This window comes from Dicentrarchus labrax, unplaced genomic scaffold, assembly GCF_905237075.1.
Source record: "Dicentrarchus labrax unplaced genomic scaffold, dlabrax2021, whole genome shotgun sequence".
Classification (NCBI taxonomy): Eukaryota; Metazoa; Chordata; class Actinopteri; family Moronidae; genus Dicentrarchus; species Dicentrarchus labrax.
Window position 1 is genome coordinate 24197605 of NW_026136706.1, and position 27972 is coordinate 24225576.

A 27972-nucleotide genomic window follows, 5' to 3' on the forward strand; every position below is an offset into this window, starting at 1 on the left:
GTCTCATTTATTTATATAAAAATCAAATAATCCTGTTGTGACTTTAGCATTTATAATTCGCACTTGACATCTAAATGAGCTCTGTGCTTTACCTTCACTGTGCTGAATTATGGACTGAAACGCGGCGTTCTCCCTGTTTTGTCCTTTCAAAGCCACCGTAGCGCGACGTAACAATCCAAGATGGCGCTCCCTGTGCGGACTGACTTCAAACATCTCCTCAGATTGATTCAGAAGTTTAATTCTCCGAGAAGAGTCCTCAGCGCTGGAGCCTGTACGGAGAGCAAGGTACACAGACTGAAAGCTTCACCCGCTGGAGCACAGGAGCATTCCGTGCTGTCTGCCTGTCTGTCTGCCTGTCTGTCTGCCTGTCTGTAGAGGAGCTGTCAGCTGTCTCAGTACAGTCAGTAAACATGGCTAATGCTGACTGACTGACTTACAGGCAGGCACAGATACAAGCAGACTTATTAAGATGGAGGGATTTGGGGACTTTTATAAGTCTATTACAGTTATTGTCGGTACACACAATGTAAAAGCTTTTAGCAGTGTGATATGGGAGGTTGACGCCTTCTTTAATGCTGCTCATAAGACTGTATCATACCCTCAACCTGAGGGGGTGTATTATTATTTCCTTCACCATATATTCTAAAGCTAGATAAACTGTGTGGACCAGTACATCAGCCAATAGTAGTTTGTGGCTAATATATTGCTATATGTGTATATGCCGGTCAAAGAAATTGGCCAAGTGACATATACAATACATATATACATATATACAATACAGCAGCTGCAGTTTTTTGATAAAGTCAAATGTGAGACAAACAGCATTATAATGAAGTACTGTAGTGCTGCAGAGAGGCCCTGGTCTACAGTTGTTGTTCTCCAGATGTAAGAAAACAAACCAACAAATGTCGTCATGATTTTAATAGTTTTTCAGTGAAAATGAAATGTGTGATACAAAAATGATCATTCTCACACAAATTTCTGTCAAACACCATCACAATATGATGGCTTTACCATATTGTACAGCCCTCATTTAAATCCAAAGATATGAGGCGTATTGACACATTCTGTTATATGTATAAAAAATGGTTTTGGAGAATTGTTTTACATTCCTCAAACTAAAATAATTGCAGAATCAATCCAAAGCCTTCAGGCGGCCCCTTAGAACGATAACATGCAGAAGTCACATGCTTGTAAACACTCTACTACTCCAGTACTGCACTCTGGTGCCACTTAACCTCTTCACATAACCTCTTGATAGGCAGAGGAGACGCAATCTCAGCAGATATTTTAAACAACTTTTACAACATTTGTTAAAGTCAGAAAGTGAGGAAAATCTGATCAAAATAAAACATGGTTTTCAATTACATTTTAGAATTCTAATGGTATTATTAAGTATGGGTACTTGGTTTCGGCAAATAACAAAGTGTCAGTACTTTTACTGCTGTTTGGTGCATCCCTTCTCTCGTACTATATAACATTGCTCGTGATATCCATTTTCAGTATGTTAGAAAGCTCTCTCTGTGTTACACAGTGATTTGCTATATCTCCAGTGTGTTTCACTATGGACGACAATGGGGGAGAGCATTGTTTCAGGTAAGGCATGTCCTTAAAGTAAATGCTTTACATTTAGAAACCCCCAGGTGATTGGTAGGCACTGAGATCTCCAATTGTCTGGTATCGTGAGACTAATATATCAATACATTAACATAAATATATTAGGGCTGAACAGAAAATGTAAATATTACTGAAATTGCAATATGGCCAAGTGTCATAACCAAACTGCAGAAGTTGAATCTGTAGTGCTGCAGAGAGGCCCTGGCCTACAGTTCTTGTTCTCCAGATGTAAGAAAACATCTGTTTGTTTGTAGACCACAGAAGACATTTTTTTTTTTTTTGTTGAAATGAAAATTGTGATACAAAAATGATAATTCCCACTAATTGTGAATCATATCACAATCTTAATATCTGTCAAAATCACTGCATTATATATATATATATATATATATATATATATATATATATTTGTGCAAATTAATCTAATTATTATGGAAATCACAATATAGCCAAGTGCGATATTCAAATTGCAGGGAAAATGCGTAAAAGCAGCATTACAATGAAGTACTGAAGAGCTGCATATTTACAGTATGTATATTTTAATATATACTGTATATACAGTATATTGTTATTGTCATTAGTGGTTTCTTTGAGGGATTAACAATTACAACTGGCTGACAAAATCAGTCAATCAGCCAGCTGCTGTTAATGTGTAAAACCTTTCTGGTCAGTTAATGCGTTACAGCCGTCCTGTGGAGTTAGAGATGAATGTTTCGACCTGCAAACTCTTCATCGGACAAATGTAGTGTTTGCTTTTTAAAGAACTTTAGAGATTGAAAACTTGGGACCTTGGAAACTTTTTTTTTTTTTCTGTGAGAGATGAGCAGCAGCAGCAGCTCGGTGCAAGAATTCAATCATCCAAAGTTTCTCCTGGACGGGGAGCCTAAGAGCAGCACTTCTTATATGTGCATAAATATGCAGTGGAAGGTAGTATTTTTCCAGTTAGTCCATTTCTTTCAAGTGTAACAGTCTTGTGGATTTGTAGCAGGAAGTTTTGGTATTTCGAGCAGCTGCATTTAGTTTGACAGCAGAAAGTCTTAAAGCCTCCACAGCAACTGTCAGCTTTCGTGTCAGTTGCTCACAATCAAAGAGTGAAGTTTTTTTTTTCTAGAGTACAGATGAAGGCAGACATGGTTATGCCCAATCCCTGGGGAAAAGGCATTCTGGGAAATGGAGGAAATAATGAACTGAAGTCAAAGTAAGCAAAGCAGGTTGAAGCAAACAGTGGTTTTGAATGAAATGTAATTGATTATACATTGATTATATTGGACTTTAGGTGGATTACGTTTTACAAAGCCACAAAATGACATGTTCATTCATTATGGTGGGTTTATGGTTCATTCATGGATCACACCTTTTGGATGACTCTGTTTCGAGAATTTTCTTCTCAGACACATCACATTATTAATTCTTTTTTGACTGTAGCAGCTTTCATTTGTGACTAAAATCGGTTTCCTTTCCTGTCTGGCATGTGACATCATATCCTCAGTAGCACTCCTTGAGTGTACCTTTTTATTTCAGTGGATTCAAGAAACACGCTTACTATAACTCAGCGTAGGGTTTCCTATCATTGCACCGCTGCCTTGGAGAAGCAAATGGGGTGTTAAGGAAAACAATGAGTCCCATGGCACGCGTAAGAATAACCAGTGCGTTTCAGTACAACAACGATGCTAATTATTGAGCTGTTCTTGCATTACGGTGCAGTTGAAAACCTCAGCCATCTGCCCAATGCCCTGATGCTGGTTGATGTACGAGCTGTAATACAGTACGCACGTTCACCGCTGTCCCGTCTGTATTTTGTTAAGCCAAACTCTCTGGAGAGGCTGGAGAGGTGTGTGACGAGAGGGGAGGAAGGGGTGGAAGTGGGGGGGGGGACTCAAAAAGCATCACAGCAGTGCTTCATTACCAGCAATAACATCAGAAATGAAGTGTTGGTTTTCATTTGTTTTAATTTTCTCCAAATGTGGAAGGCTGAGTGCAAACACCAGCACTCTCACAAAGCCCTGAGGTGTGATGTGCGTCAAACAAGACGCTTTTGGAGGTTTTTCTGCGCTGGAAAATGTGTTTAAAAAGTCACTCAACCTCAATGGGCTGACACAAAGATGAAGTGCGACCTTTGTCAGATGCTTCGAATTTTGAGAGGAATGTTTGTGAGACAGCTGTGACTTGCTTTCTAAAATCTTGTCACTTGGAGTTAAAATTTGCTGTGAATGTCTGCTGATAATATCAGTGAGATAATTTGTAGTCATTAGACAGCAGTTTGTTTTGCATATAGGTTTATAGTGTCTTATTCTATTGTCAGGAGTACATACTTTGTTTACTATAGGGTTTCTTGGCTCACCAAAACATTTTACAATATACAAAGGAATCAGAAGGTAAACAAGTTTTATTGTTCAAACTGAAAAATTGAACTTAAAAAGAAAAAAGATATGCCATCAACCCTTATTCTGCTTCCTATTTGAAACAAATGATCTCAAATACAATGTTGTATGCCATGGTGTTCAGTCCTGTTCAAGAGAGTTAATTGTGGCTTATTAATTGTTGTGTTATAAAGTTATGCCTGTTAGTAAGAAGAGTCAATAGGGATCCCCTCTCAATACGTGCCATACAGCTTGCCCCGAAACTAGCTCTTCATGGTAAAAACATGAACAACAGTTGTTTTAGTAGGTATGGCGATATACAGTATATTTGTATCACAGGAAATTGTTGCCCAGCACTAGAAAGAGACTTCATAGGTAGATGGATTGGGATGGGACTGCCCAGTTATTGTCAAAAAAGAGTTTTCCAAATTTATATTTTAGATATCAAGTTTAGATGTCCAGTGTGTAACATTTAGGAGGATCTATTGGCAGAAATGGAATATAATATTCATAGGTATATTTTCATTAGTGTATAATCCCCTGGGTCCCCTTCTACAGAGTCCACCGTTTTAAACAGCCATGTTCCTACAGTAGTTCCGCAGCAGGTATAGTTTCTCCTTTGCACCTCGAAAAGGGAGACGGAGGTGGGGTGTCGCAGTGTGCAACTTAACCGTTAGATGCCATTCAATCCTACACAGTGGACCTTTGATTGTGATGGGCAGTACTACTCAGCCTGTCTTCCATGATTCTGGAGTTTGTCTGAGAAAATTACCCCAGTGATGTCATCAGGGTTATCATGGCTTGGGCTTGGAGCTGAAACATTTTTATAGAAAAGCCTGTGTAAAAAAACTGGATTTTGAAAGACATTAGTATTAATGAGGCAGGTAAGGTATATTGAATCCATTATTTGACTTGTCTCCCATGAGCTCCCCAGCATTATGGAAGAGACGAACTATATTGCCAGGCTTCCCCTTTAAGTTTATTAGTGCCAGAAATAATGCATTGCAAGTCGTATCAATTTACATGTTTTACAATATTTGGTTGACTCTTGAATTAACTTGAGTGTTTGAGGCACTGCATGAATTGATTTAATGTGAATCGTGAATTTAACTGTTGTAATGTTAGTTTAGGATTGAAAGTTGTGTTTTCTCTACAACCCTACTACCTTACACTAACCTCGAGCCTCACGTCAGCTGTAAATACAGGGCTCCCCATCCAGCCATCCCTCGCCTGTGGTCTTGTTATTGACTGATATCAGTCATGTCAGCCCCAGGCTCCAGGAAAGAGGAAGTGACTTCTAATTTGCCTCTCTGTTCTCCTCTGCTTCAAATTCACTTACTCGGGTGTCAGCTAAAACCATTAGAGCGGCTCCCGCACCACATGGGAGAGGACTGCGAGAGCGAGGAAACATGGCCTCCCCTTTGAGGATGTTCATTAACTGCCCTATTTATTTTCAACTGTCAGAAAAGCCCGCTAATTCTCAGCAGTCCCCTCTGTGTAATTAGGTCTGTCGTAGTCATTTTCCAGCCAGGGCCCTCACTCAGACGCTTTGCACATTACCCATTTCTTAAAACTATCCCATATGTCAACATATTCCCTTTTTTAAATTCAAATCTAGCTAAGTCGCATTACAGAATCAGGCTGTAGCTGTGCGCCTGCAGTGGTGCCAGGGGAACCGTACTAGTTTTCCTGTGTTTTTGGCCGTGCCTGATCGAACTCCTTTTGATGAGCGTCTGACATTTTTAATTAAAACGTACCAAGTATTTTGTTTCGTCTCTTTGAGCTGCACCGAGTCAACAGACGCTGCCTTTGCAGAGGGAAATTACAGAGAGGCTGCTGGTGGAGGTTTGCTGTGAGTGTTACCATAATTACATATTGATAAATTTATGAAGTGTGTGCCGGTTATTTTTTGCTGTGTTGTGACTTTTATGGTTTTTTAGAGTATTATTAGCTCTCCTGTCAGTCATTTGTTTCCGGCAAGTAAAATAAAATTAAACATGCCCATTGTCAACACAGAAGGAGGAAGTGGTATAATGAAACTATTTGAAACAATTTGGAAGGACCTACTGAATGGAAACGAGTAGCTCTGGCATGAATGTGTTTATATAACAGTGAAAAAAAGTTACCTATGAATTAGTCTTGGCTTTTCCAGCTGCACACAGCTGCTTTCTATGTGATCATGGGCATATTGTAGGCCAACTGGGTTGGTTTTAACAGGCCTTAACTTACAGTACATAAGATTTTTGTCAGTGTTACTGGTTTAAAAGTGATTAGTTCTTGGTCCTAAGTTAATGAAATTTCTGTTTCTCAGGCCTGATTTATAATTTGTTGATTTTAGATGACAGTCAGTAGCTATCATAGGATGAGAGTTTGAAAGGATTTTGAACTACAGATAATATTTGGGTGTTCAGGCAGACATTAGCACTGCAAGAGAAAACACAGCCTTGTCATTTATTTCACTGAGACTACTTGTTGGCAAAGCAGGATCCCAATGCAAAAACAACACTGGGTCATCTGCAAAAAAAGGGATCAAGCACCAGTTTTGCCACAAGTCTGTGCCATCCATCATGCCCAGTGTTGGCCAGTCAAATACATACGTCCACGTTTCCTGTAGTTTAGTTGTAGTTTAATAAAGCTAAGATGGAATTCTAGTGTATACCTCAAGATTGTCAAAATGGAGGAAAGAATTATTTCTTCCATGGTAACTCTCCAGAGTTGCAAAATCCTGTAACTACTGGGCATTGTTTACTGGGCATTACTCAAACTGGACCTCCTGGATTGTATTTCATGAAGCAACAGGAGCCCAAAGCAATGTTTGGTCTAAATGCCCACTTAAAGAGATTTTGATACCGTACCATGAGTGAGTATTTTTCAGACATCTGTTTCCTGTTAAAAATAAATAAGATTTAAAGTTCATTCTTGAAAAAACAAAACAATCTCAAGGTCCATTCAGTAGTTTCAATCATAACACATGATCTTCCTCAGCAGATAAAGATTTTACCTTTGCTCATGGAACTGTAAATGTAAAAATATCTGCACCTCAACTTTAACTTTGCCTTTTTAGTAAGGCTGCAACTAATGATTATTTTCATCATCGATTAATCTGTCAATCTTTTTTTTGTCAATCGATTAGTTCTTTGGTACATATTATGTCAGAAAATTATGAAAAGTGTAGATCACGGTATCCCAAAGCCCAAGGTGACTAATGTCAACAACCCAAAGATATTCAGATTATTATTACATGATAGAGGACAAAACCCCCCCTCCCGAAAATATTCACATCAGAGAGGCTGAAATCTGATCATTTGGAAATGTTCTTTCAAAAAATGACGCAAAACAATTGATAATCAAAATAGATGATGAATAATTGAATGGTTGACAGAAAATCAATTCATTGACTGATCATTGCAGCTCTACTTTTAAGTCAACTCATTTCTAAATCAGTTTTATTATGGGCTTTTACATTGTGTAAAGTTTGTACTTCTTTGGGTTGAACATTCTTACTTGTTGCTAGTAATTACATCAGCAGGTAATATGATACCGTAGTTGATACAATATCAGTTGTCAGCGTTTGTCACTTCCCATAAACTAGAAAAGTCATTAAACGTTTAGTTTCTAATGAGCCAGATTACAGCTTCCTGTCTTGAGTAGGCACTGCTCCTCTTGGTTATCTCCCCCCAGGCAGTATTGAAGTCTGGTTCCTTCAGAAGCTGCAGCCTGTTAGGGCTGGAGGCTGGGGCTGCCTCCCCTGCCTGGTTATTTTTGGAGCACCGACGGGCCCTGTCTGCGGGGAGTGCTGTTTTTGAAGGGCCTCCAGTACCATTAATCAGCCGAGGGACCCCACGGCGCGAGCGGGCCCCGAGCCCTGGCCCGCCACACTGCAGCGTTCTGTTCCTGTACCCCCGCTCTCCGCACAGTGTGAAACTCAGAGGAACCTCATCAATCTCACCTGTCCCACACGTCAACCGCAGATTTAATCAAACGCTCCTTTTGGGCCTTCCCCTCCGCTCCCCCTCCAACACACTCACTGGGAGGAAAAAAAGAAAAAACCTGCCAAAGTCTTGACTAGCCTATAGTCACACTTTTATTCTTCTTTCCTTTTCTTTTTTTCTTTTTTTACTACATTGCCTCCTCCATGATTTTCTTCTTTCTACCTCCTGCTTTATCCACTACTCTATTTTTTTAATTTTGTTGCCTGTGTGTGTATTTTTTTTTGTTGCCAATATGCATTCATGTGTGTGCATGTTTTCTCTGTGGTCGTGTGCACTTTGTTTCAAGCTGTGGTGTGTTCCCACATTGGCTAAACAAACACACATGCACACATGCTTTTAGGGATAAAGAGGGGGTACTACAGTAAACCCCATTTCCTATTTGATACCTCACTGAAGTGCAGCTCTGTTGGTCGCCAGCGTTAACAGGTCCCAAAGTGAGAAAGATACAGAGATGAAGAAAGATACAGAGGAGAGGGGGAAGGTGTGTCTAGGTGCATTTCAGCATGATGCCGGTGTTAATGGGGTGCGTGGGGCGCCAAAGACAGAAGAGGAACACTGGATCCTGTGTGTCTGACACCCAGCGGGAGAGCCGTGGAAATCCTACATCTGCAGGCCCATCTCGGTGCAGCCACGGTCAGATCTGGAGCTCTTCCCCGGCCCACAAAGAGCCGATGGTAATTCACAGCGGGGCAAGCGGCGATGCTCCCAGAGGTGGTTTTGAGATGTGTTGAAATTGGCGCGGTGAAATGGTGGTGACCGTCGGCCCCGCTCATCAGCCCCTTGGTGAGAGACATGTCAATGGGCCACTCCAGGACTCCCAGGCTCTGATATGATGTATGAGCCCTGAAAAGTAGCCCAGAACAGATCTGAGTAGAAGAATCCACTGTTTTGCAAGTCCTAGCTCAACCAAACCACGACTGTGATTAATAACATTGAGCGTAGCAAGACTGTAGGGCTGGACATGCCAATAATAATGGCGAATCTCAGGTCTGTTTTTAAGTCAGATTGTGTGCACGTCATGGATACTTCAGACCAGTCATACAAATGGTTTTCTAGAGCAAACCAAGTGTGATATTGATTTCAGAGTTGCAATCAAACATGTATGATTTGAAGTTATACACCTAGCAATTCAAATGATGCTGTGAAAACAGTGTTTCTTCTCGTTCCTACAGTGTGATGTTTGAATGCTGTATGTGCAAAGTTTGACTCTAGAAGGATGTTTTCACATTCATCTGCTGAAAGTTTCTTTGTGCTTGTTGAAAATCTGATTTTAACGGGCAGGGCCTACGAATAGTAGAAGTCTATAAATAGTTAATCCTAAATCCTATAAAGTCAATCCTGTACACTGAGAATGGACTTTACATTGAAGTAGGAGACATCTTGTGTCCAGTAGGAAAACTTTGAAAATTAACAAATTTAGCACATTCATAGGTAAGAGGAGTAGAGGCCTTTTTGCTGTGCAAATATTTCTTTTTTGGCAGAAAAATGTGTAAGACACACATCATTGTTACAAGCACACTATTTTCACATATGTCTTAATATGTGTCTGGAGAGAATTTAACTTATCTTTACATGAATGCTAAATAAAATGTGTTGTGTGAGTTAATTCAACCTACAAGATCTCTGCCAAGTTTAACTGTGTTAATCCAAATATGCAGCTTCATAAATCTGGCAAAACTATTTTGTTTTTATATTTCTGTCTTGTGTAGATTCAAAACCAAACTGTTAGCAGGTTTATACATCTGGTCCTAGTACTAGTTGTCACTGTTACTCATTCTTCTGTAAGGATGTAATTTAAATGTATCTTGCGATCACTGATACATCCAACACTTGTCATTCAGTTCCCACAGTGGTGGGGTTCCAGGGCTCTGGAAGACTGGAAAGAAAAGGAAAATCTTGTTTCCATGAAATCCTGGAGCTAAATTTTCTCTTTCGAATTGTGGGAAGCCCAGCATTGATTCCAAAAGAATAGGACAGTCTATTTGTTCTCAGATGAAGTGAATCAGCTCCAGTTGACTATTGTTTTCCATTTAACAATGCCACTTGTGCGGAGGATCTGGTCATGCTATTGTTTTTTTTGATGGCCTGTCTGATAGTTTTCTTTCTACCAGTGTTCCTTGATGGGAGCTGTCAAATTCATATGGACAGACACCTTCACAACTTAACTGATGTTGATGTAGGCAAAGACTACGACACGTGCAGACATGTGTCTATGTTTGCACATGACCTCTGTCCCTATGGAGATTACCACACACATACACACACACAGACAAATGAACACATATTCCCGGAAAGGTACTGAAAGTGTGAAAACATGGCCTTTTAGTATATCTAACCTTCTAGCTGTTGCTGTTAATGTCACACACACATAGTGTGTAATACATTCAGCATATGGCAGATGTGGATGAAGAAAGCTTTCGCCACCTTAGCAACGATGTAGTATGACAGCCCTGTGCCTGTCAGTGTAAAATTTGAGGATAGAACAGTCAGCTTTTCCCGCATCTGCTACGTGGTCATCAACAGGCATCCAACGAATGTGAGAGGGATCTTACGTAATTGGACATGGAGAGATTGTGTTTTGTTTGCAGTGAGCTGGGTGTTCTTGTTAACTGAATATTGAATCCTGCTTGCTGTTGCTGTCTCCAAAAAATGTCTTGACATCACAAAATATTTACAGTTTTTCGCCATACTATCGGGCTGGCTCTAGGGATGGTTGTATCATTCTAGCTGCTGATTGGGTGTAACCTGACTGCGCCAGTTGCCAGTTGTTACATGGAACCATCTGGAAAGCCGTCGTTGGAATCTGTTTGGAAAAGGGCAGGTACCTTAAATACTTCAGTAATAGGTCAGGTGATGGATGAACCATCTGTCTGTCACCATCAATCACTGGGGAACTTTAACCAGTCAGATCAACAAACCATATGACGTAGTCAAACTCTTGCAGAAGCCAGTCGGAAGAAGAGCGAAAACATCTTATCCATCGAGAAAAGCCTTCAGAGCCGTTCTCTTCTTTCAATTAAGAAATACTTTCCAGTTCTAATATAACTGATGCTAGCAGCATCTACGCTAACCTCTTTAGCAGCCACCACTGGTATTTTCGAGCAAACTGTCACTTATCACACATGTTGTCACACACCTAGCATCCAACCACACCTGTAGCTCATGCTGTAGCTCCCAGTAGTTCCTCATAGGATGCCGATTGGTCAGAACCACTGTGGTTCAAACACAAAAGCCTGGAAAGATGCTCTTGTGTGATCTTATGATCTTGCGAGTCCAGCTGCCAAGCAACGTAAGGTTGGTCACCCAAAGGGTGCCTTACTTTGACCCACACTGAAAAATCTCAAATACTGTTGGATGGACTGCCTTGAACTTTGGTACAAACACCCATGTCCCCCCAGGATGAACTGTAATAACTGATTACTGACTTTTAATCTAGAGCCATTATCAGGTCAAACTTTAGTTTATGCAAAACTGGCATTCCCATCAGCCTCAGCTTCAACATGGTGAACATAATATTTGAACCTCAACATGTTAGCGTGTATGTACCTAACTGTAACAGAAGTGCTGGGCATGGCTGTGGACATTCTCCTCTGGCCACAATCACCTGTGATGTTGCTGCAGATGTTCATCATCTGCTCTCAAAGGCAAAACACCTGCTGTGACATCACTGAAAGGGGTGTGGTCAAGTGCAACATGCTTGAAATATTTCAACCCACAGTGTGTCAACAGTTCTGTGCCTCATAATAAACAACAACAATCAACTTTATTTACATAGCCATTTAAACACATAATAGTCACTCCAAAATGTTCTTCAAAGCAGACAGAAAGAAACTAATAATAAAAATAGAAAGTGTTCTTGATTTCCACTGTTGTTCTTTCTAAAAACAAATTTTCAGTCATTAGAACTGCTGGAAGTGCGTTTGATATACCTTACTGGAATTGTTAACAAGCCACAAGGTGTCAATTCGCCTCCAACATATGAAGTCAAGCACTCCAAAACTATTTAAATATTAAAATGAATTTACTTGCACAGGTTTAGTCCGCAGCCAAAGTATGCTAGATGATAATATTTTATTACTGTTGGCTTTGCAGTGCGGTGTTCATTACAAACATTAATAGCTGTACAACATTTGCTGTCTCCTCTGTCATCATGCAGTAGTTGATTTACTTTCTTGTGTAACCGACTTTCATTTCCAACGACTATACAGGCACATGTTTAAAGACACTTTCCTCTGACCAAAAGTAACACGGAGGTTTCTGATGGAGTAGTGTTATGCGTGATAGCGCGTTTGCCCAGTGGCTAGTTAGCCGCAGCGTTGACTCTCATTTGACACTCGATTGGCTCAAATGACACCATTACCATGTCTGCATGGCTAATGGCTTCCCCTGGGGGACGGAGCAGAGGGGGAACATGCGTTTGGCGTGTCAGCTCGAGGTGAGAACACACATGAGCCAGACTTGGGGCCCCGTCCGCGCCCAAATCAATCCTGACACCTCTTAAGAGGCTCTCAGCATCAATGGCACTCCAGTGCAATTACCCCGTCGGTAATGACATAAGCACCCAGTTCCTTCCTGCCTCCCTCTTGCCGGGCAGCGACCAGCTCCCTCAGGCCAGTAGATGGAGACTTTGTGGACCACGCTGGCCTCAGAACAGTTGTTATTTGATCCCTCAGGGCTGAGAGATAGAGAAGCTCAGGGCCACACTGGCGAGAGAGCAGCTGTTATCTGATCTCAGAAGCAGTGCCGAGCCTGTCCCTCAGTCAGATTGAATGTGATGTAGCTCAGCTAGCTGTCAAGATAACCGATTTCTCAGCAGTGACTGTAGAGGATATCCTCTGAAAGCTTCAGGTTTTAATGATTAGTTATGATAACCTTGAGGAGTGCAGCCGGGGAACATATGATCGGCAGCCAGATTTGAGGCGATAACACAGAGATCTCATGGGTTTTGTGGGGGAACATTTTAAAACGGGCTTCTCTATCCAGCTGTTGCTTTTTACATCCCATCAACACATCTCACGTCAAGCTAACACAAACAGAATTTTGGGTCATTTTCTTTGAAAGTGATTAAATGAAAATTACAGCCTCAAGAATAATTTGATGTAAAACTTTGTGCACTTTTTCATCCAACTGCAGTGCAGGAGGCACCCCACTGAAGTCTTTGCCCTCTTGTATATACATATGACTTCATTTACTGGATTTCCCTCTAAAATGCTATATTTAAATAAAATTAGTTGTAAGTTAGTTATTCTGGATTTTGTGGACCTTGTGTAATTCTAACCCTTGTGCACGTGGAGGTTCATGTTTTATCTACCACATATTCCACCTCCCCATCCAAATGAAGGACAATGATCCCTCACCACCTTCTCACCTGTGAGTTTGAGCTCACGGCCAAGCCACAGCACCGCGCCTCTGCCGGGAACTGAGCCCTGGCCTCCGTGGTGGGCAGGCTAATGTGTGTCACCCAGATGCCAAACACTTTGTCTTTCTAGCTGCTCAACAAAAACACCACGTTCCAGTCTGGGTCTCTGTGTTTTTCTGCTCTGTCAAAGCCCTAATCTACTGTGTAACGGCTTTGGTGAAGAATCCCAAGGCTTTGGATACCATTGCGGTTTCATGTCTCATGACAGGTGCCGCTCTGCTTGCCCTCTAATTGTATCATGTGGTGCTTGGTGCCACAAGCAGTGGTTAAGACTCTTCCAGCAGGGCCAATTTAAAGCCAAGGTTCAGTGGAGTGGGCCAATGCCAGAAGAAATGAGGCGGTCTGGCCTGGCCGGGCTCTGCAGAAAGAGAAACACAATGTTTGCCCAATAATGCAAACACAACGAGTGATCTCCCTCTTTCTTTCAGAGGGGGGTGAAGAGCCCACTGCTATCCTAGCTCCACCTCTGTAAAATAAAGTCCTTGTTGTAATGTTGGTGATATAGTGGGCTGTATGTTGTATAGTATATTTTCTATTTCCGTGGTTCTGTCTCCACCTCCTCTTTCAGTGTCCTTCCCCAGTGTGGTAACAGAGGGCTCGAGTTTGGCCAGACAGATGTTAATTATTATTGTTGGCCAGTGAGGTGATGCATTCTTTGTGCTGGATGTGTTTGGGAGAGAACGGAGGTGCTAGCCATGGAGTTAGCATTTCGGTAATACAAGCATGACCGCTGCTGGCCCCCAGCCTGTCAATAGTTTAACAGTGACACTTCAGTCTCTGCAGGCTTCTTTCTAGTTTTAACTTTCTCACCTTTTCACCTTCACCCCCTCTCCCAAACACTAGTTTCTCTTCTCTTCTCCATTTTTTAGAAGTTTTTCTCCCATCTCTTATCTTGTCTTGTCTTTTGTTCTTAGTGTGGAATTTTAAATCAATAAATCATTGCTGCATTCATTCTGAGACGTTGATATTATGGGTACTATTACGTTTAGCACATAAGACATGATTTATGTTTGTACACTCTTTATTTTAAGATACACTAGCACTAATGAAGGTGTATGGTACATTGTATGGACTTTTTTTTCAAAAGGTAATTAAGTGAAAATATCTTCACAGAGTGTCTTGTTTCAATAAAGCTACCTTGAACATAATTCTACTTCTTTTCCAGAAGCCTGCAGGAGGTGGCCGCATATTCTCTGGGATCCAGCCAACTGGAGTGCCCCACCTGGGCAACTACTTGGGTGCCCTGGAGAACTGGGTGGCCCTGCAGAACCAGTATCCTTCAGTCCTCTACAGCATTGTGGACCTGCACTCCATCACCCAGCCTCAGGACCCGGCCCAGCTCCGGAGCAACATACTGGACATGGCAGCCAGCCTGCTGGCCTGCGGCATCGACCCAGAGAAGGCCATACTCTTCCAGCAGTCTCAGGTGGGCAGGAGAGGGGGGGTGGATGGATGGTGGATGTCTGCTGTGCTCCATTACAAACTGGAAAATAGATTGGTCCAGTGGGTCAACAAACAAAAACATAAAATAACATAATGACATAAAATTGTGTTCTCCATGCCACTATTACTACAGTGGCAATGTCAAGTAGATACATACATATACATATTTTATCATTTACTGCTCAGGTGCTATAACAGATGTAGGGTCACGTGTTACTGAAAGTTGAGTGTAATTCAGGATTGTTAAGATTAACAGAGTAAACAACATGTTGACATTATGTCTGATAAATGCTTCTTTAAAATGCCAGTCGTAGGAAGTTTAAAATGTTCTTACTGGTGCCCTTGTTCATCATTAGTTATGAATGTATGCGGCTTTGTTCTCCTTTGCAATCAATAGAGAGATAAATGAATACCACTCATACTCAGGCGCAGAGAAGTGCTTTTCATACATGATCACATATGAAGAGCTCTTGCCTGACTGTGCACACATATTTATTTTTTATGCCTGCGCATTTTATTTCACACATTTACTGTGGTTATTAAACAAAAGTTCAGACCTTTAACTTAATCAATGCTGCAGTGTCTGCTTATGTGGTTAATATATATATATCTAAACAGTCAGCCATCTTTGACTGTTTATTTTACTGCTGTCGACTCTTTAATATTTACCTGCCGACATGCCGGCCCCAAAACGCTTATTTGGTTGCTCCTGATTCTTATCTCCTCCGTACGCTATGCATACATACAGTTTGTTTGTGTGTGTGTGAGAAAGAGAGTGTGAGATAGTTAAGTTTGGCCCATCTGTGTTTCTCTGCCATCCCCCCCCTCCCCTACACACACACTCGCAGCCCTATTTTTATTCCCGTTTAGCTTTATGCCACATAACTTGGCAGCGAGGCAACCCTCCTGTTGAACACGCCTGCTCCACATGTAAAAATACAACGACTGCCCAAAGAAAATACTCTACCTCATTGAAAAAAAAGAAAGAACAGATCTGGTGCAAGCTGAAGTCAGTGGTATCAAAAAGGAAGTGAATGAATCAGCAGATCCACAAATCCTCTGGGTTTTCTAGTAAGTATGGAGGGGAAGAATGGATTTACAGTGCAGGGCCAACTGTTTGCTGTTCTCTAAAATCCCTTCTCTACAGTCTTGAAGAGTCTTTACCATGGCTGTATGATAACTCACTATCAATGTAATGCCCGGATGATCCGTATCATTAGCATATCCCTTGTTGCGGTGCATTCTTACCATGCAGCCTGAATGGAGGCCTTGTTCTTCCCAAGCTTTTAAATATCGGAGTTTTATTGCACTTCAAACCATATCCGTCCCTTTCTGCGCTGTCATCGACATCTGTCCCATCTCTTGTCTGTCTGCAGTGTGTAATGAATACCGACCCCCTGCATGTACAAGCCTGAAATCCAGGTTTATGTCCCTGCTGTCTGGTGTTGACGTCACGCTCCCCAGAATGCTTTTCAAGCAACAAGAGAAAGAGGGGAAGGCAATATAGCCAGCGTCCATAAACTTTAATTTGCTGAAGCAGAAGGATATTTCCTGCATCCCCACTCACTCTCTCTCTCTCACACACACACATACATTCAGGACAGCCTCCGTGAAAGTGGATATGTTGGAGTTAATTTACCACTGCCAGATGCACAAGATACTCTACATTAGCATTCAGCTATGCATTGCTTCACAACAACATATTAATAATACATTTGACCACATGCAAAATTGTTTTTTAAATTTAACCAGAGGTGGCAAAAGTACGCTCAAGTCAAAGTACAGATACTTGAGTAAAATAGGTACTGATTCAACTTCTTTACTCAAGTAAAAGTGAAAAAGTACAGGCTCTAAAATGTACTCAAGTATAAAAGTAACTAGTGCTCTCTTGTTTTCTCTGAAAGACATTTGTTCCAGCTGTTTCTGTGCAAAGCTAACTGAAACTATTTGCATATAAATGTAGATCAAGTAAAGCACAGAGACCTGGAAGTACTTAAGTAGCTTTTTTTTAGGTATCTGTACTTTTGCTTAAGTATTTGTACTTCCTAAATCGGTTAAATTCAGAGGTGGAAAAACAAATGATGATATTTGAAGTTTAGGAATGGATTGATTTTTAGTGTACCAATGTTTGTTAGCTGAGACTGTGACTTCCCACAAATGATAGGCATCAGTGACTAACACTAATAACCCCCAATGTGACCACAGCTGATCAAAATCCAGGATGCCCCAAAGGTTCATACTAATGTGTAAAAGAGAGGTGTTGTGTTGAAATGATTCTTGTTTGTCTGTTGTTATAGCACAAAAGTCAATGAGTCTTTAAGATGTACAAAATTAATATGTAAATAAAATGTCAACGAAAACAGCATATCCATGCACCCAGATTTTATTCAGAATAACATTCTGAATCCGCTCTGTCGATATCAGGAAATACACATTAATGTATAATTTGTAGTTGAAACCCGACTATCCAAACAGTAAGCACAGGTGTGACCAGGTGCACCTGTCTGTAAGGAGTGGAGGACAGATGGGGAGAAGCATACACTGGCAGTACTCCTCTCTGCCACTTGGAGGCGCTAGGGAGTCACCCTCTTGCACCACCACAGCTGTCCCACAGCAGTCCTCTCATCCATTCATCTGTGTTTGTTTAATCTGTCTGTGTAATTGATTTCTTCTATTTATCTCTCGAATGCTTCTCTGTGGTTACGCGTGGACTAAATAAAGTACAACACACAGACACATACAGATATATCTACAGACACGTGTATGTATGTATGTAGATGTGCAGATACTCTTTGTTCAGTGTGTAAACGTATATAACAGGGGGCGGGCAAGATAACTATAGAACTATAAACAAACAGAATGAAAGAAAGAAATACCCACCAAATTACAAACTACAGCAGCAACAACCACTCCTCGGGTCAGCGTGTCTGTTCTTCTACACAAACAATATTTATCTTATGTTTTTGAGTTATAGTAAAGACATCACTTAATGTTTCCAAACTTTGAAGGATCAGGATTTATCCGACTTTGAGGTTGCTTGTGGGTTGAGCTCAGGTTGTAGTATTAAAAATCTGAAGATTAGAAAAGATTGACTAGTTGAGTAGTAGATTAAAATATGTAAAATTCAATATTAAGTCAAAACAGATTTTCTCCTAACTGTGTCATTTGATGCATCCCCACCCCTCTCTCTCTCGACCCTGCAGGTGTCAGAGCACGCCGAGCTCTCCTGGATCCTCAGCTGTCTGACCAGCATGCCCCGCCTCCGACACCTGCCGCAGTGGAAGGTTAGACGTTAGAGATTTGCTGCAGCAGACCCTCACACATGCACATCTGCACAGAATAATCAGACAAATGATCAGTTAGACTGTTGCAGAAGTAAGAACACTTGATAAATAGTGAAGGGTAGTATGGAATCTTGATTGTTAAAGTATTATGTAATATTTATGATTTATAACCATTTGTGACAGTTGCAAGTTTACACTGACTGATTGAGTGAGTGTATTTAAATATGATTATTACAACAGTGACCTATTGCACAACCCTCATGGATAACATCCTACACTACCTGTTTGATAGGAATCAAACTATCTCGTCTTCTTTTAACAAGCCTCTATTTACTATTTAAATGTGGGCTAATAACAGTGTATTGATGCTCTACAAGCCAGACTACTAACATCTGACTTAATACTAATTTAAATAATAATTATATGATATCGTTATTATTTGTTGATCAATCAATACTTTACACAGTGTTTTTATTTTAACAGCACCATTTGTTAAGGGACATTTTATAAAGAGCCTTTTTGCTTTGTAGCAATTCAACAACAAAAACGCCTCAATCTCGAGCCTCAAACAGCAAATATTGAAGCAGATTAATTATGCTGCATGATATGGTAGAAAATAGCATATTCTGATTATTTTGACAGATATTGTGATTGTGGTATGATTCACAACAAGTGGAAATTATTATTCTTACATCACAATTTTGATTTTCACTAAACAAACTATTGAAATCATGATGATGTGACATTTGTTGGGGTCTGTACCAAACAAACATCTTTTCTTACATCTGGAGAACAAGAATAGTAGACCAGGGCCTCTCTGCAGCACTACAGTACTTCATTATAATGCTGTTTCTTCACACATTTTATGGGTACTCCTTTCCAAATTGTATAGACATTATGCCATTATGGAGATCCAATGCCAAATATCATTTTAAACTGACTGATGTAAAATCGAATCCAGTTTTAATATCCTGTTACTCGTTGCGGTCAGATCTGTTTTGGACTAAACGTATCATCAGCTGGAGATGAAAAGTATTTATTTCATAGCTGAACATTAAACAGAGACTAGCCTTAAAATCCAGCTATAATTTTTTTGAATGAACCCAGTTTTTTGTAGCCTGAGCTTTTAGACGGGCCATTTTATAGTAAATTACATATATTGTGAATATTATTGATGTTATATGTCTATCAAAGGTTGGACCTCCTCTTACTGTCTCACTGGTTCAGAATCATGCTGATTTAATTATAGCCACATATGCGCTTAACTTCACTTTAATAGTTTCAAATTAAGATCTTTCCCTTTTTTCGCTCCTTCTGAATTTCAGGCGTTTGTCCAACGTCTCTATTGTCTGTTTTATCGTTTTGTTTCTCTATTCTACTGGCCAGATTTTTCAAAAGTCTCGTAATTACAGTTATTTTCCCCCAGCCACAAGCAGTTTTAATACATGTTGAGACAGAGCGAGAGAGCCAGCGGTTCCCCCATTCTCAGTCTCTGTTGCTAAATAGAAAACACCTTTTGTTTACCCAACAGATGAGTTGATCTCCAACACGGTGGAAAATGTCACATGAAACCATCCGTACCCCGTTTGTCTGAGAATTGATGGGTCGTAAAAGTGAAAACGGGTCTTTCCGGGGGGGGCAAGAAAATGGTTGAGACACGCATCCCCTGTAAACTTTTGTTTTAGCTTCTATTTAGTTTTTCCTTTTTCCATTTCACCTATCTGAACTTTCCTGTTTTTCCTCCGTCCATCTTTTACTCCAGATGAAGAGCAAACAAAAGAATGAAGGCAGCGTTGGTCTCTACACATATCCTGTCCTCCAGGCCGCCGATATTCTCCTCTACAAGTGAGAGCACCATACAAGTAGGGTGTGTGTGTGTGTGTGTGTGTGTGTGTGTGTGTGTGTGTGTGTGTGTGTGTGTGTGTGTGTGTGTGTGTGTGTGTGTGTGTGTGTGTGTGTGTGTGTGTGTGTGTGTGTGTGTGTGGGGGTTGAGCACTTCATTATTGTCTATGTTTCTGGTACACATGAAGCTGAGACAAATGAAGTGCATCCTCGTGGTTTGCAGCCATTTTTATTGGTGGAACATACCGAAATGTGTGACCACCCCGTACAAAAACAGATTTATCTTTGTATTTGAATGCCAAAACTATCAGAGTTGTCAGTTTCTGTAAGCTAAAGCTGTTGGTCAGGTTGTTCCTCGCATGATTATAACTGATGATTAGGCACTGGACGATATGAAAATGTCCTTTCACGATTATCCTGACCAAAATAGTGGCAATGCTGGAATCACTTTACCTTACATTTTGTTAAGAAACAAATATTTGTCATTCTTTAGTTTGGAATCCATATTATTTCCACACGTCCAGTTGAACACTCTTCTTTTGGGCAAACTAAGCCTTCAGCCATGGTCACAGGCTTAGGTTTTTGGAATGACTGGAAAAATATGGGCCACCCCTTGTGGCAATTCAAAATAAATCAGGGAAGAAGAACAAGAAGATTTACCTTATTCATTTCTAACTGTATAAATTCTAACTTTTATAAATTCTTTTTAGGCATTATTTAAGTAAATTTTCTTTTTCTTCTTCCATTGATTTCCTAGTTTATTTTGAAGTGCCACAAGATGCCTCTAAATCCTACAAGCTGGTCCTTTAATTCTGTATTTTCTATTACTGCTGGTGTTGTTAATGCGTGCTAAATATTAAGTAATGGCAGGGTTTTGTAAGGGAGACAGTGGACGAGAGAGCGAAGAGCTGAGTGAAGTCAGTGAGGCAACGGAAAGCACAGTCGTTAAAGACGCTGCAGTCCTAGACATTTTTAAATTCATCCCCCACTTCCACTTTTTATCTCTGTTTGACAATATCTGATGTTACAAACTGGGACTATCTGTTCGTCAGAGCCATTTCCACTTTTCCCTCACTGTTTTTACATAAAACTCTTGCAGTGATGAACAAAAAGTCTTAGATAATGACATGAATCAGGATGTTATCTAAATGAAAAACTATTAAAACTTGTTTTATTTGGACTGCTGTTGTCATTACCAAAAGTGACCCAAAGTTCTGTGAGATTTACAAAATTGAAAAAGAGTTGATTTAAATTGGTCTCTTCATTATTTAACAGAATTACTGCAAAAAATAATAATAAAGTGAGAGAGGTGGATCCTTATCTGAGAACAACAACCACGTCTTCTAACATCATAAAAATGAAATTACTGCATATGAAATAAAACATTACCCTTAAGGGAAAAACCGCAGAGGTGCTTTTTCATAGAGCAAGGCCGTCTATTGTGTGACTATTGTTGAGGTTGTCATCTACTGGTTAAACTGGACACAAGAAGAGGAGTGTGGGTCTGGGTGGTTTTCTACCACAGCTAAAATCATTTTTGCGGATCATTTTTCAATTGAGGACATTTTAAACAGCCAGTCCAACAGTAGAAAAGATTCCCGCACACTCTTTAACTTAACTTAACTTAACATTTACTAGCAACCTTTCAGTCCCTCATTAGGCAAATTCTTTTTTTCCCATCAGATTTTGCCTGATTTTTTGGATACTCATCCCACTCATACACACCTGACTCCTGAAATAGAGGTGCGGATATTTTGTGTCTATTTTAAACAACCAGTCCACCCATATTACAGACAAAACTCTAGTGCTATCTGAACATGCACATTGCTTTTAATAGTCCAGGTTTTGAGATATCTGTCTCCAAGGTTTCTGCCTCCAATACAAGAAAAACATCAACACGTGCCAACTGTTCTCATAGGGACTATTTCTTCAGTGTGAAGTAGTTCAAATAAAAATTATGAACAGTGTGTTCTGTGCAGCATGGGCACATTGTTTCTGGAAAGAGATGTTGCTGTTGAATTTTCATAATTTAAATATGTTAAATAAATATGTTTATATATACTTTTCCTGAGGCAGCCCTTTAACACTCCTTAATGTAGTTAAAATGCAGTGAACCGAGCTGTTGTCCTTGGATTTCTGATGTGCCATTTAAATTTCAGTATCACATTTGAATGCTGAGAAAATGTCTGATGCAACATACTGTTAATGTTTGATCTGCAAGTCAGAGTGCCGGTGCTGCATCTGTACGTTTTGATGCGAGCAGAGTTAGTGATCACATCAGTTTGGTGTCTCTGCACTGAAAATGAATCCATAAGCTTCATATTTCTTTTTATTATGGTTTTCAGAGTTTAAAATACAAACAATATTTTGACATGTGTGACATGTAGATATCAATGACACAGAAATACACAAAACAAAAATAAAATAAAAATAAAAAAATTAATTTTAAATTTCAGTAAGGTTGATTGTTAAAGTACAGAATACACACGAAAAGCGGCAGAAATGGAAGAGGATGTCACGTAGCTCAGTGCTGTCTTCCTATTAACAACAGGTTAGTTTGTAGGAAGTGTTGGTTTCTAAAAGGGCTGCCAGATTTGATGGAATTTGTCTTCACACCCTCTCAGTGAGAATTCAGTTTTTTCTAACTGTAGATGTTGCATAACATCTTTCAAAAGGGTAGAGTGAGTTGGGAGCCGAGCCTGCTTCCAGTTTAGTCATATCAGTCTGCGTGCTAAAACAGATATAAATGTTATCATGTTATATTGAGAGTTGGATAACACGAGACCAGGTTCTTTAACTCCAAAGATAGCTGTCAGTGGGTTAGGATCAATAAGCTTCATATTTCTGAACAAATTCAGAAGTTATCTCTTCAGGAGTTTCTGTTTGAACCATCAAACAGCTAAAAGCTCATTTCCTGCGACACCCTCCTCCTCTAATGCTCTCTGTATTTTATTAAAGATGAAATGAATGGATTACTTCCTCCGGACTGACAGTTGCAAAGTTGCTAAACTGACTCCGAAGAGAGCTCCAACAGCGAGCGTCTCCAAGTGTCTCCAATTTGTTCTCACGTCTCAGTCCTGTGCTGTCAGTGTGTACTGTTGTTTAGAAGCTCACGTTGTGATATGGGTTCGTCTCTCAGGTCCACTCACGTCCCCGTCGGAGAGGATCAGGTCCAGCATTTAGAGCTGGCTCAGGATCTCGCTCGCATCTTCAACAAAAGCTACGGAGACCTGTTCCCTGAGCCCAGCGCCCTGCTCAGTAAGAACACACTCATACACACATTTACAGGCATGGCAGCACTCATACACACACTCATCAGATCATGAAAAAGATCTCTATTCGCCAATGATTGGTGAAATCAGTTTTATTTATGTAGCTCAATATCACCAATCACAAGTTGGCTTCTTATAAAACCTCATTACACACATTAAACACACACATGTTTCAGAGGGACAAAAGCTTGTTGGATTTTAGCTGAGTTGCACATATTAATGGAAACAGTGCATCAGGGATTTAATCATTTTTGTCCTTAACTGAGTCCTTAAAAGTTTATTTTCTAAAACAATCTGCCAGTGCATATTTCAACCAGTGTTAATAGAAATCAGCTTGCTTCGATAATTCTCTAGAAATGATTCATTCAATGAGAAAAATAACATGATGAGAGATTTTGCCGTGCAGAGTACAGCAGGTCTTGCAGCCATGTTGCCTTCTGTTATATTTTCTGCTTCTGTGCTGTGTTGTCTTGCATTGATCTCTCTGCCTTTCCCTCTGTGGACTTTTTTCCTGACTGACTCAAACAAAAAGAAAGAATCCCCAGTGTGTTGATTTGGAGGGACTAACAATAGTGATGTCTTACATTACTAAAATAATTTCAATCATCAAACCCTGTTTTAGCTGCTGGAAATATCTGGATGATGATGAAGTAACTGCATTAGCGGGTTGCCCAGCAAACGACCGGAACGAAAAAAATACAGCAAAAAGCAAAGCAACAAATGTTGCAGCGTGCATTTTTAAGGTGATTCTGGCATACTTCTGTCTTATTTTTGCAAACTTAATTCTTATACATAAAATGAGGGAGAGAAACTTTACATTCATTACATCAGATGGCAAGATCTATATTTGCTGTCTGTCGCCAGTTCTGGGAAAGGGATGAATAAATCATCCTTCATATTTACTTTCAGCCACTGGGATTAATCTATAGAAAGAAATTAAATTCAGAGAATTTCCACACGTCCCTGGCCAATTTCAATAATATTTAAAATTCTATAGTAAATTATGACATTTTTAATTGTCTCTTTTCATGGCTTTTTTCTTGTCTCGTCTGTTTTGTGTTGGATTGTTTTTATATTGTTTTGTATTTGAGGTGTAACCTTAATGGGACTTAAATGGGGGTTAAATAAAGTTTTTTTTTTATTGACGACAGAGTGACCAAGCACAGGTTACACATAAGCAAAATTCTGGGAAATATTTATGTGATTCGACAAAGATTTAACATACGAAATAACATTAGGACTGTTTTATTTTGAAATGTTTACTCCACTGTCTTCCAGTATGTACTCAGTTTAACACACACATGGTTAACATGTCCAGAGATCCCAGTTTCATCCTCCTTGATTATTAGCATCATAAAAGCACAAGATGGAGTCAGTCATGTGTGCAGTGCAGCTTTGATTAAAGAAATATTTTCTTCCTCTTGAATCTGAATAATGGAGTGATAATAGATTGGGGGGGATGTCCTCGGGATGACTTCAGGGAGGGGTGGTGTCTGTATGCGTGTGTGAGCAGCCAGGAGCGCTGCAGTATTTGGCTCAGCCTGGTGGGTCCCATCATTTCTTGTTTTTGGCAAAGCAGTGTTTCCAGTCACCACCTTCCCTTTGAAACCAAACCAAAAGGCCTTTTAATTTGGCTGAAATAAGGACGTCTCAGGGGTGATAAACAGGACATGACACGTGGGGAGGATGTGGACTACTAGTATGAGATGGAAGAAGAGTTTGAGCTTGCAAGATTGCGGAAGTATGGCTTTGATAAATAAGAAAGGAAAGGAAATCCCACAGTCTGCTCATCACTTCACACCGGGATACGTCTGCTTCACACCGGGACGTTTGCACACACACACACACACACACACACACACACACACACACAACAAAGGCAGCAGTCATGAAACTGTAATTCTTCATTCAGGTTCTGCAAGAACTAACGCTCAGCGATCTTTTTGGTGTCGAGTCTATTTTTTCTTTTCCAGTGCAGTGGAAATGATTCTCATTTTATCCTTTAACTCCAAAGAGCTGTTTGTTAAAGCAGTCATTCACATCTAAATTTAAAGAATTTCAAATTGTAGTAACATCGTGTTTAATACAAATACAAAAACAAATTAACTGAAATGCATCACTTGAAATAAAAAACCATAACTATATTCCAAGGTCAATAAGTTGATTTACATAAAATAAATGGATAAATTGACAAAAATGTGGTTACTTTTAAACAATTGTTGTTTTTATCAGATTTTAAAGGATTATATTTTGTTTAATTTACATACTAAAGTCTCTAAGTGTTATCTTGATGTTATCACCGTACACTCCCAGCATTAAGCTTTAGGACCAGCAGTGAATGCTGTGTGGACTTTTTTTTTGCCCTGGTTTGTGCCTGTCCCACCCTCTGATTGATGGAAGGTGTTGGAGTCACTGAGAGGAAGATTTGCCAACACTACTCAGGGCTCTGCACATACAAATAGATTTACAGTTAATACTCCTAAACAAATATGCTAGAATTAAACATGATTTAAAAATAAAGCAGTAAAGGACTTTTTTGGAAAGATGGAAATATAACATTGTCATAAAGTGTCGGGTCTTTTTTTGTTTTGCATTATCGTATTTCCACCTTTCTTATTTTGAAAGGAATATATATGTTTTCTCATCATACCAATGGATTTCTCGATCTTATTCCCTCCCGCAGGCTCTATACGAAAGGTCAAATCCTTGCGTGACCCTTACACCAAAATGTCCAAATCCGACCCCCAGTCCATGGCGACGATTGCCATCACGGACTCTCCTGATGACATCGCCCTGAAGGTTCGCCGAGCTGTCACTGACTTCAGCTCTGAGGTCACCTTTGACCCGGAGACACGGCCGGGTGTGTCCAACCTGTTGACCATCCACGCCGCCATGGCGATGATCAGCGTGGAGGAGGCGGTGGCCCAGGCCAGAGGGTTGGACACAGGCGCCTATAAGACGCTCGTAACCGAGGCTGTGATCCAGAGGTTTACGCCCATCAGAGAGGAGATCGAAAGGCTGAGGTCGGACCCTGTTCACCTGGAGGGAGTCCTGGCCCAGGGGACCCTTAGGGCTCGGGAACTGGCTGCACCGGTCCTCAGAGAGGTCCGACAGCGAGTGGGATTCTGCAGCTAGGCAGCTAGGCTGGAGAATAAAGCCACATTTATACTGCAGGCCTCGCTCAGCCCTGCACCGCTGCGGATATCAGATTTTATTCCAAAGACTGTTTACATCTCTAGAATATTCTAGGATGTAACTCATTAGATAAAATGTTTTTGTCTTTTTGAGCTCTGCCACTAAAATAATGAAAAATACCTATTTAAGATGTAACTTGTTATACTATACTGGTTTGGTTGTGTTCAAATGCAAATTGAATTTAGGTCACAGGTGCTGCAATCTGGTGTTCTAGAAGATGTCAATGGTTTGTGTTTACACTGCAATCAGATGTTTGTACATGAATATTGGAATCAGATTGGATTTATAAAAACTGTACTAACACAGACCAAAACACAACAACATAAAAACACGGATTTTTGCCAATAAGATTCAAACCAGATTCATTGGCGGTTTGACATCTGATTCAAACATTGTTTTCTAACGTTACCCCGAGTGTGACCGCTCAAACACAATGCAGTTCATCAAAAATTTACAAAGCCAAAAAACATGGAAGAAAGGATTGAACCGTGAAAATACAAATAAAAGTATAACTTCAAGAAAATGCAACCCGACTCCAACACGCAGTGCTTTACAAACTGGGGTCCAGGGACTCTTGGACCAACAGGGGTCCTTGAGTGGGTTATAGGGGGTCCCCAGCTAAAGGAGGAATACAATATCTTAACTTTTATCACTTTTTTTTGGGCAGTTGGAGCAACAAGGGACTTTTGTGTGACTTTTCTTGGTCCAGTGTGCATCTATTGTGGGCACCTTTAAAAAGTTTGCATAAACAAACAAAGGTCAGGCCACAGTTAAAAGCTAGAGAGAACAAATGAATTATGGGACACCTTCTGTACTTCCTGCAGTGCAGACAGTGTGTGAGCAATGAACTGAGCGAGATCACTTAAAAGGTTCTGTGGTGCAACAATTGACAGTGGAGATCACTGATAATAAATAATGGCTGCAATAATAGCTCATCCATAGCAGTGAACATGTGATCTTCAACACAAACAAAGGTAAGTTGCTCCTGATTGTACTGAACATACTGCATCAGCTTATCCACATCTTTAATGACCAATATAGTTTATTCTTTATTGATTGCTCTTTTTATACTCTGCGCTACGACACTGTTTACCACACTCAGTGGTGAAAGGGAAGAATTGATGTATTATGGCCTCAGAAACAGAATATTTGTCCCTTCTGTTGATCTTCAGCCTGCTGCAGGGAAACAGGCTCCGCTCCGCAGCTTCAACACGCACTGTCACACATCACGAGGAGTCGGAATGTAAAAAATGAGCATTGATATTAAGGTGATAGAACTGTGTATTTGTGTGTGGGGATAGTCAACTGGTATTCTGCTTGTTACTGTCGTCTGCTTATTTTACTGTTTTTTGTCTTTTGGGTATTTAAATAAAATAAATGAGGCTTCATGTTTTTTTAAAATCTGATTTGCAGCTCAGCAGTTTTTCATTGCTAACACTGATTCTGTTGACATTCACATGCATATTCTGAGTAACCATAAAGTGATATGTGCACACTAATGCACAACCTTTCATTTAATGAATCAGCACACAGTACATTTTCAAACTT

At 40.2% G+C, this 27972-nt stretch overlaps 1 protein-coding gene across 1 annotated transcript; it reads left to right on the forward strand.

Annotated features, from left to right (window-relative positions):
* The first annotated feature begins 156 nt into the window (after positions 1-156).
* On the forward strand, positions 157-27830 carry wars2 (tryptophanyl tRNA synthetase 2, mitochondrial). The gene is made up of 6 exons (XM_051403646.1): positions 157-285; positions 14554-14814; positions 18035-18115; positions 19878-19960; positions 23097-23215; positions 25913-27830. Exons 1-6 carry the CDS (start codon positions 181-183, stop codon positions 26362-26364), a joined length of 1101 nt encoding a protein of 366 aa, XP_051259606.1. The 5' UTR covers positions 157-180; the 3' UTR covers positions 26365-27830.
* Positions 27831-27972: the final 142 nt, after the last annotated feature.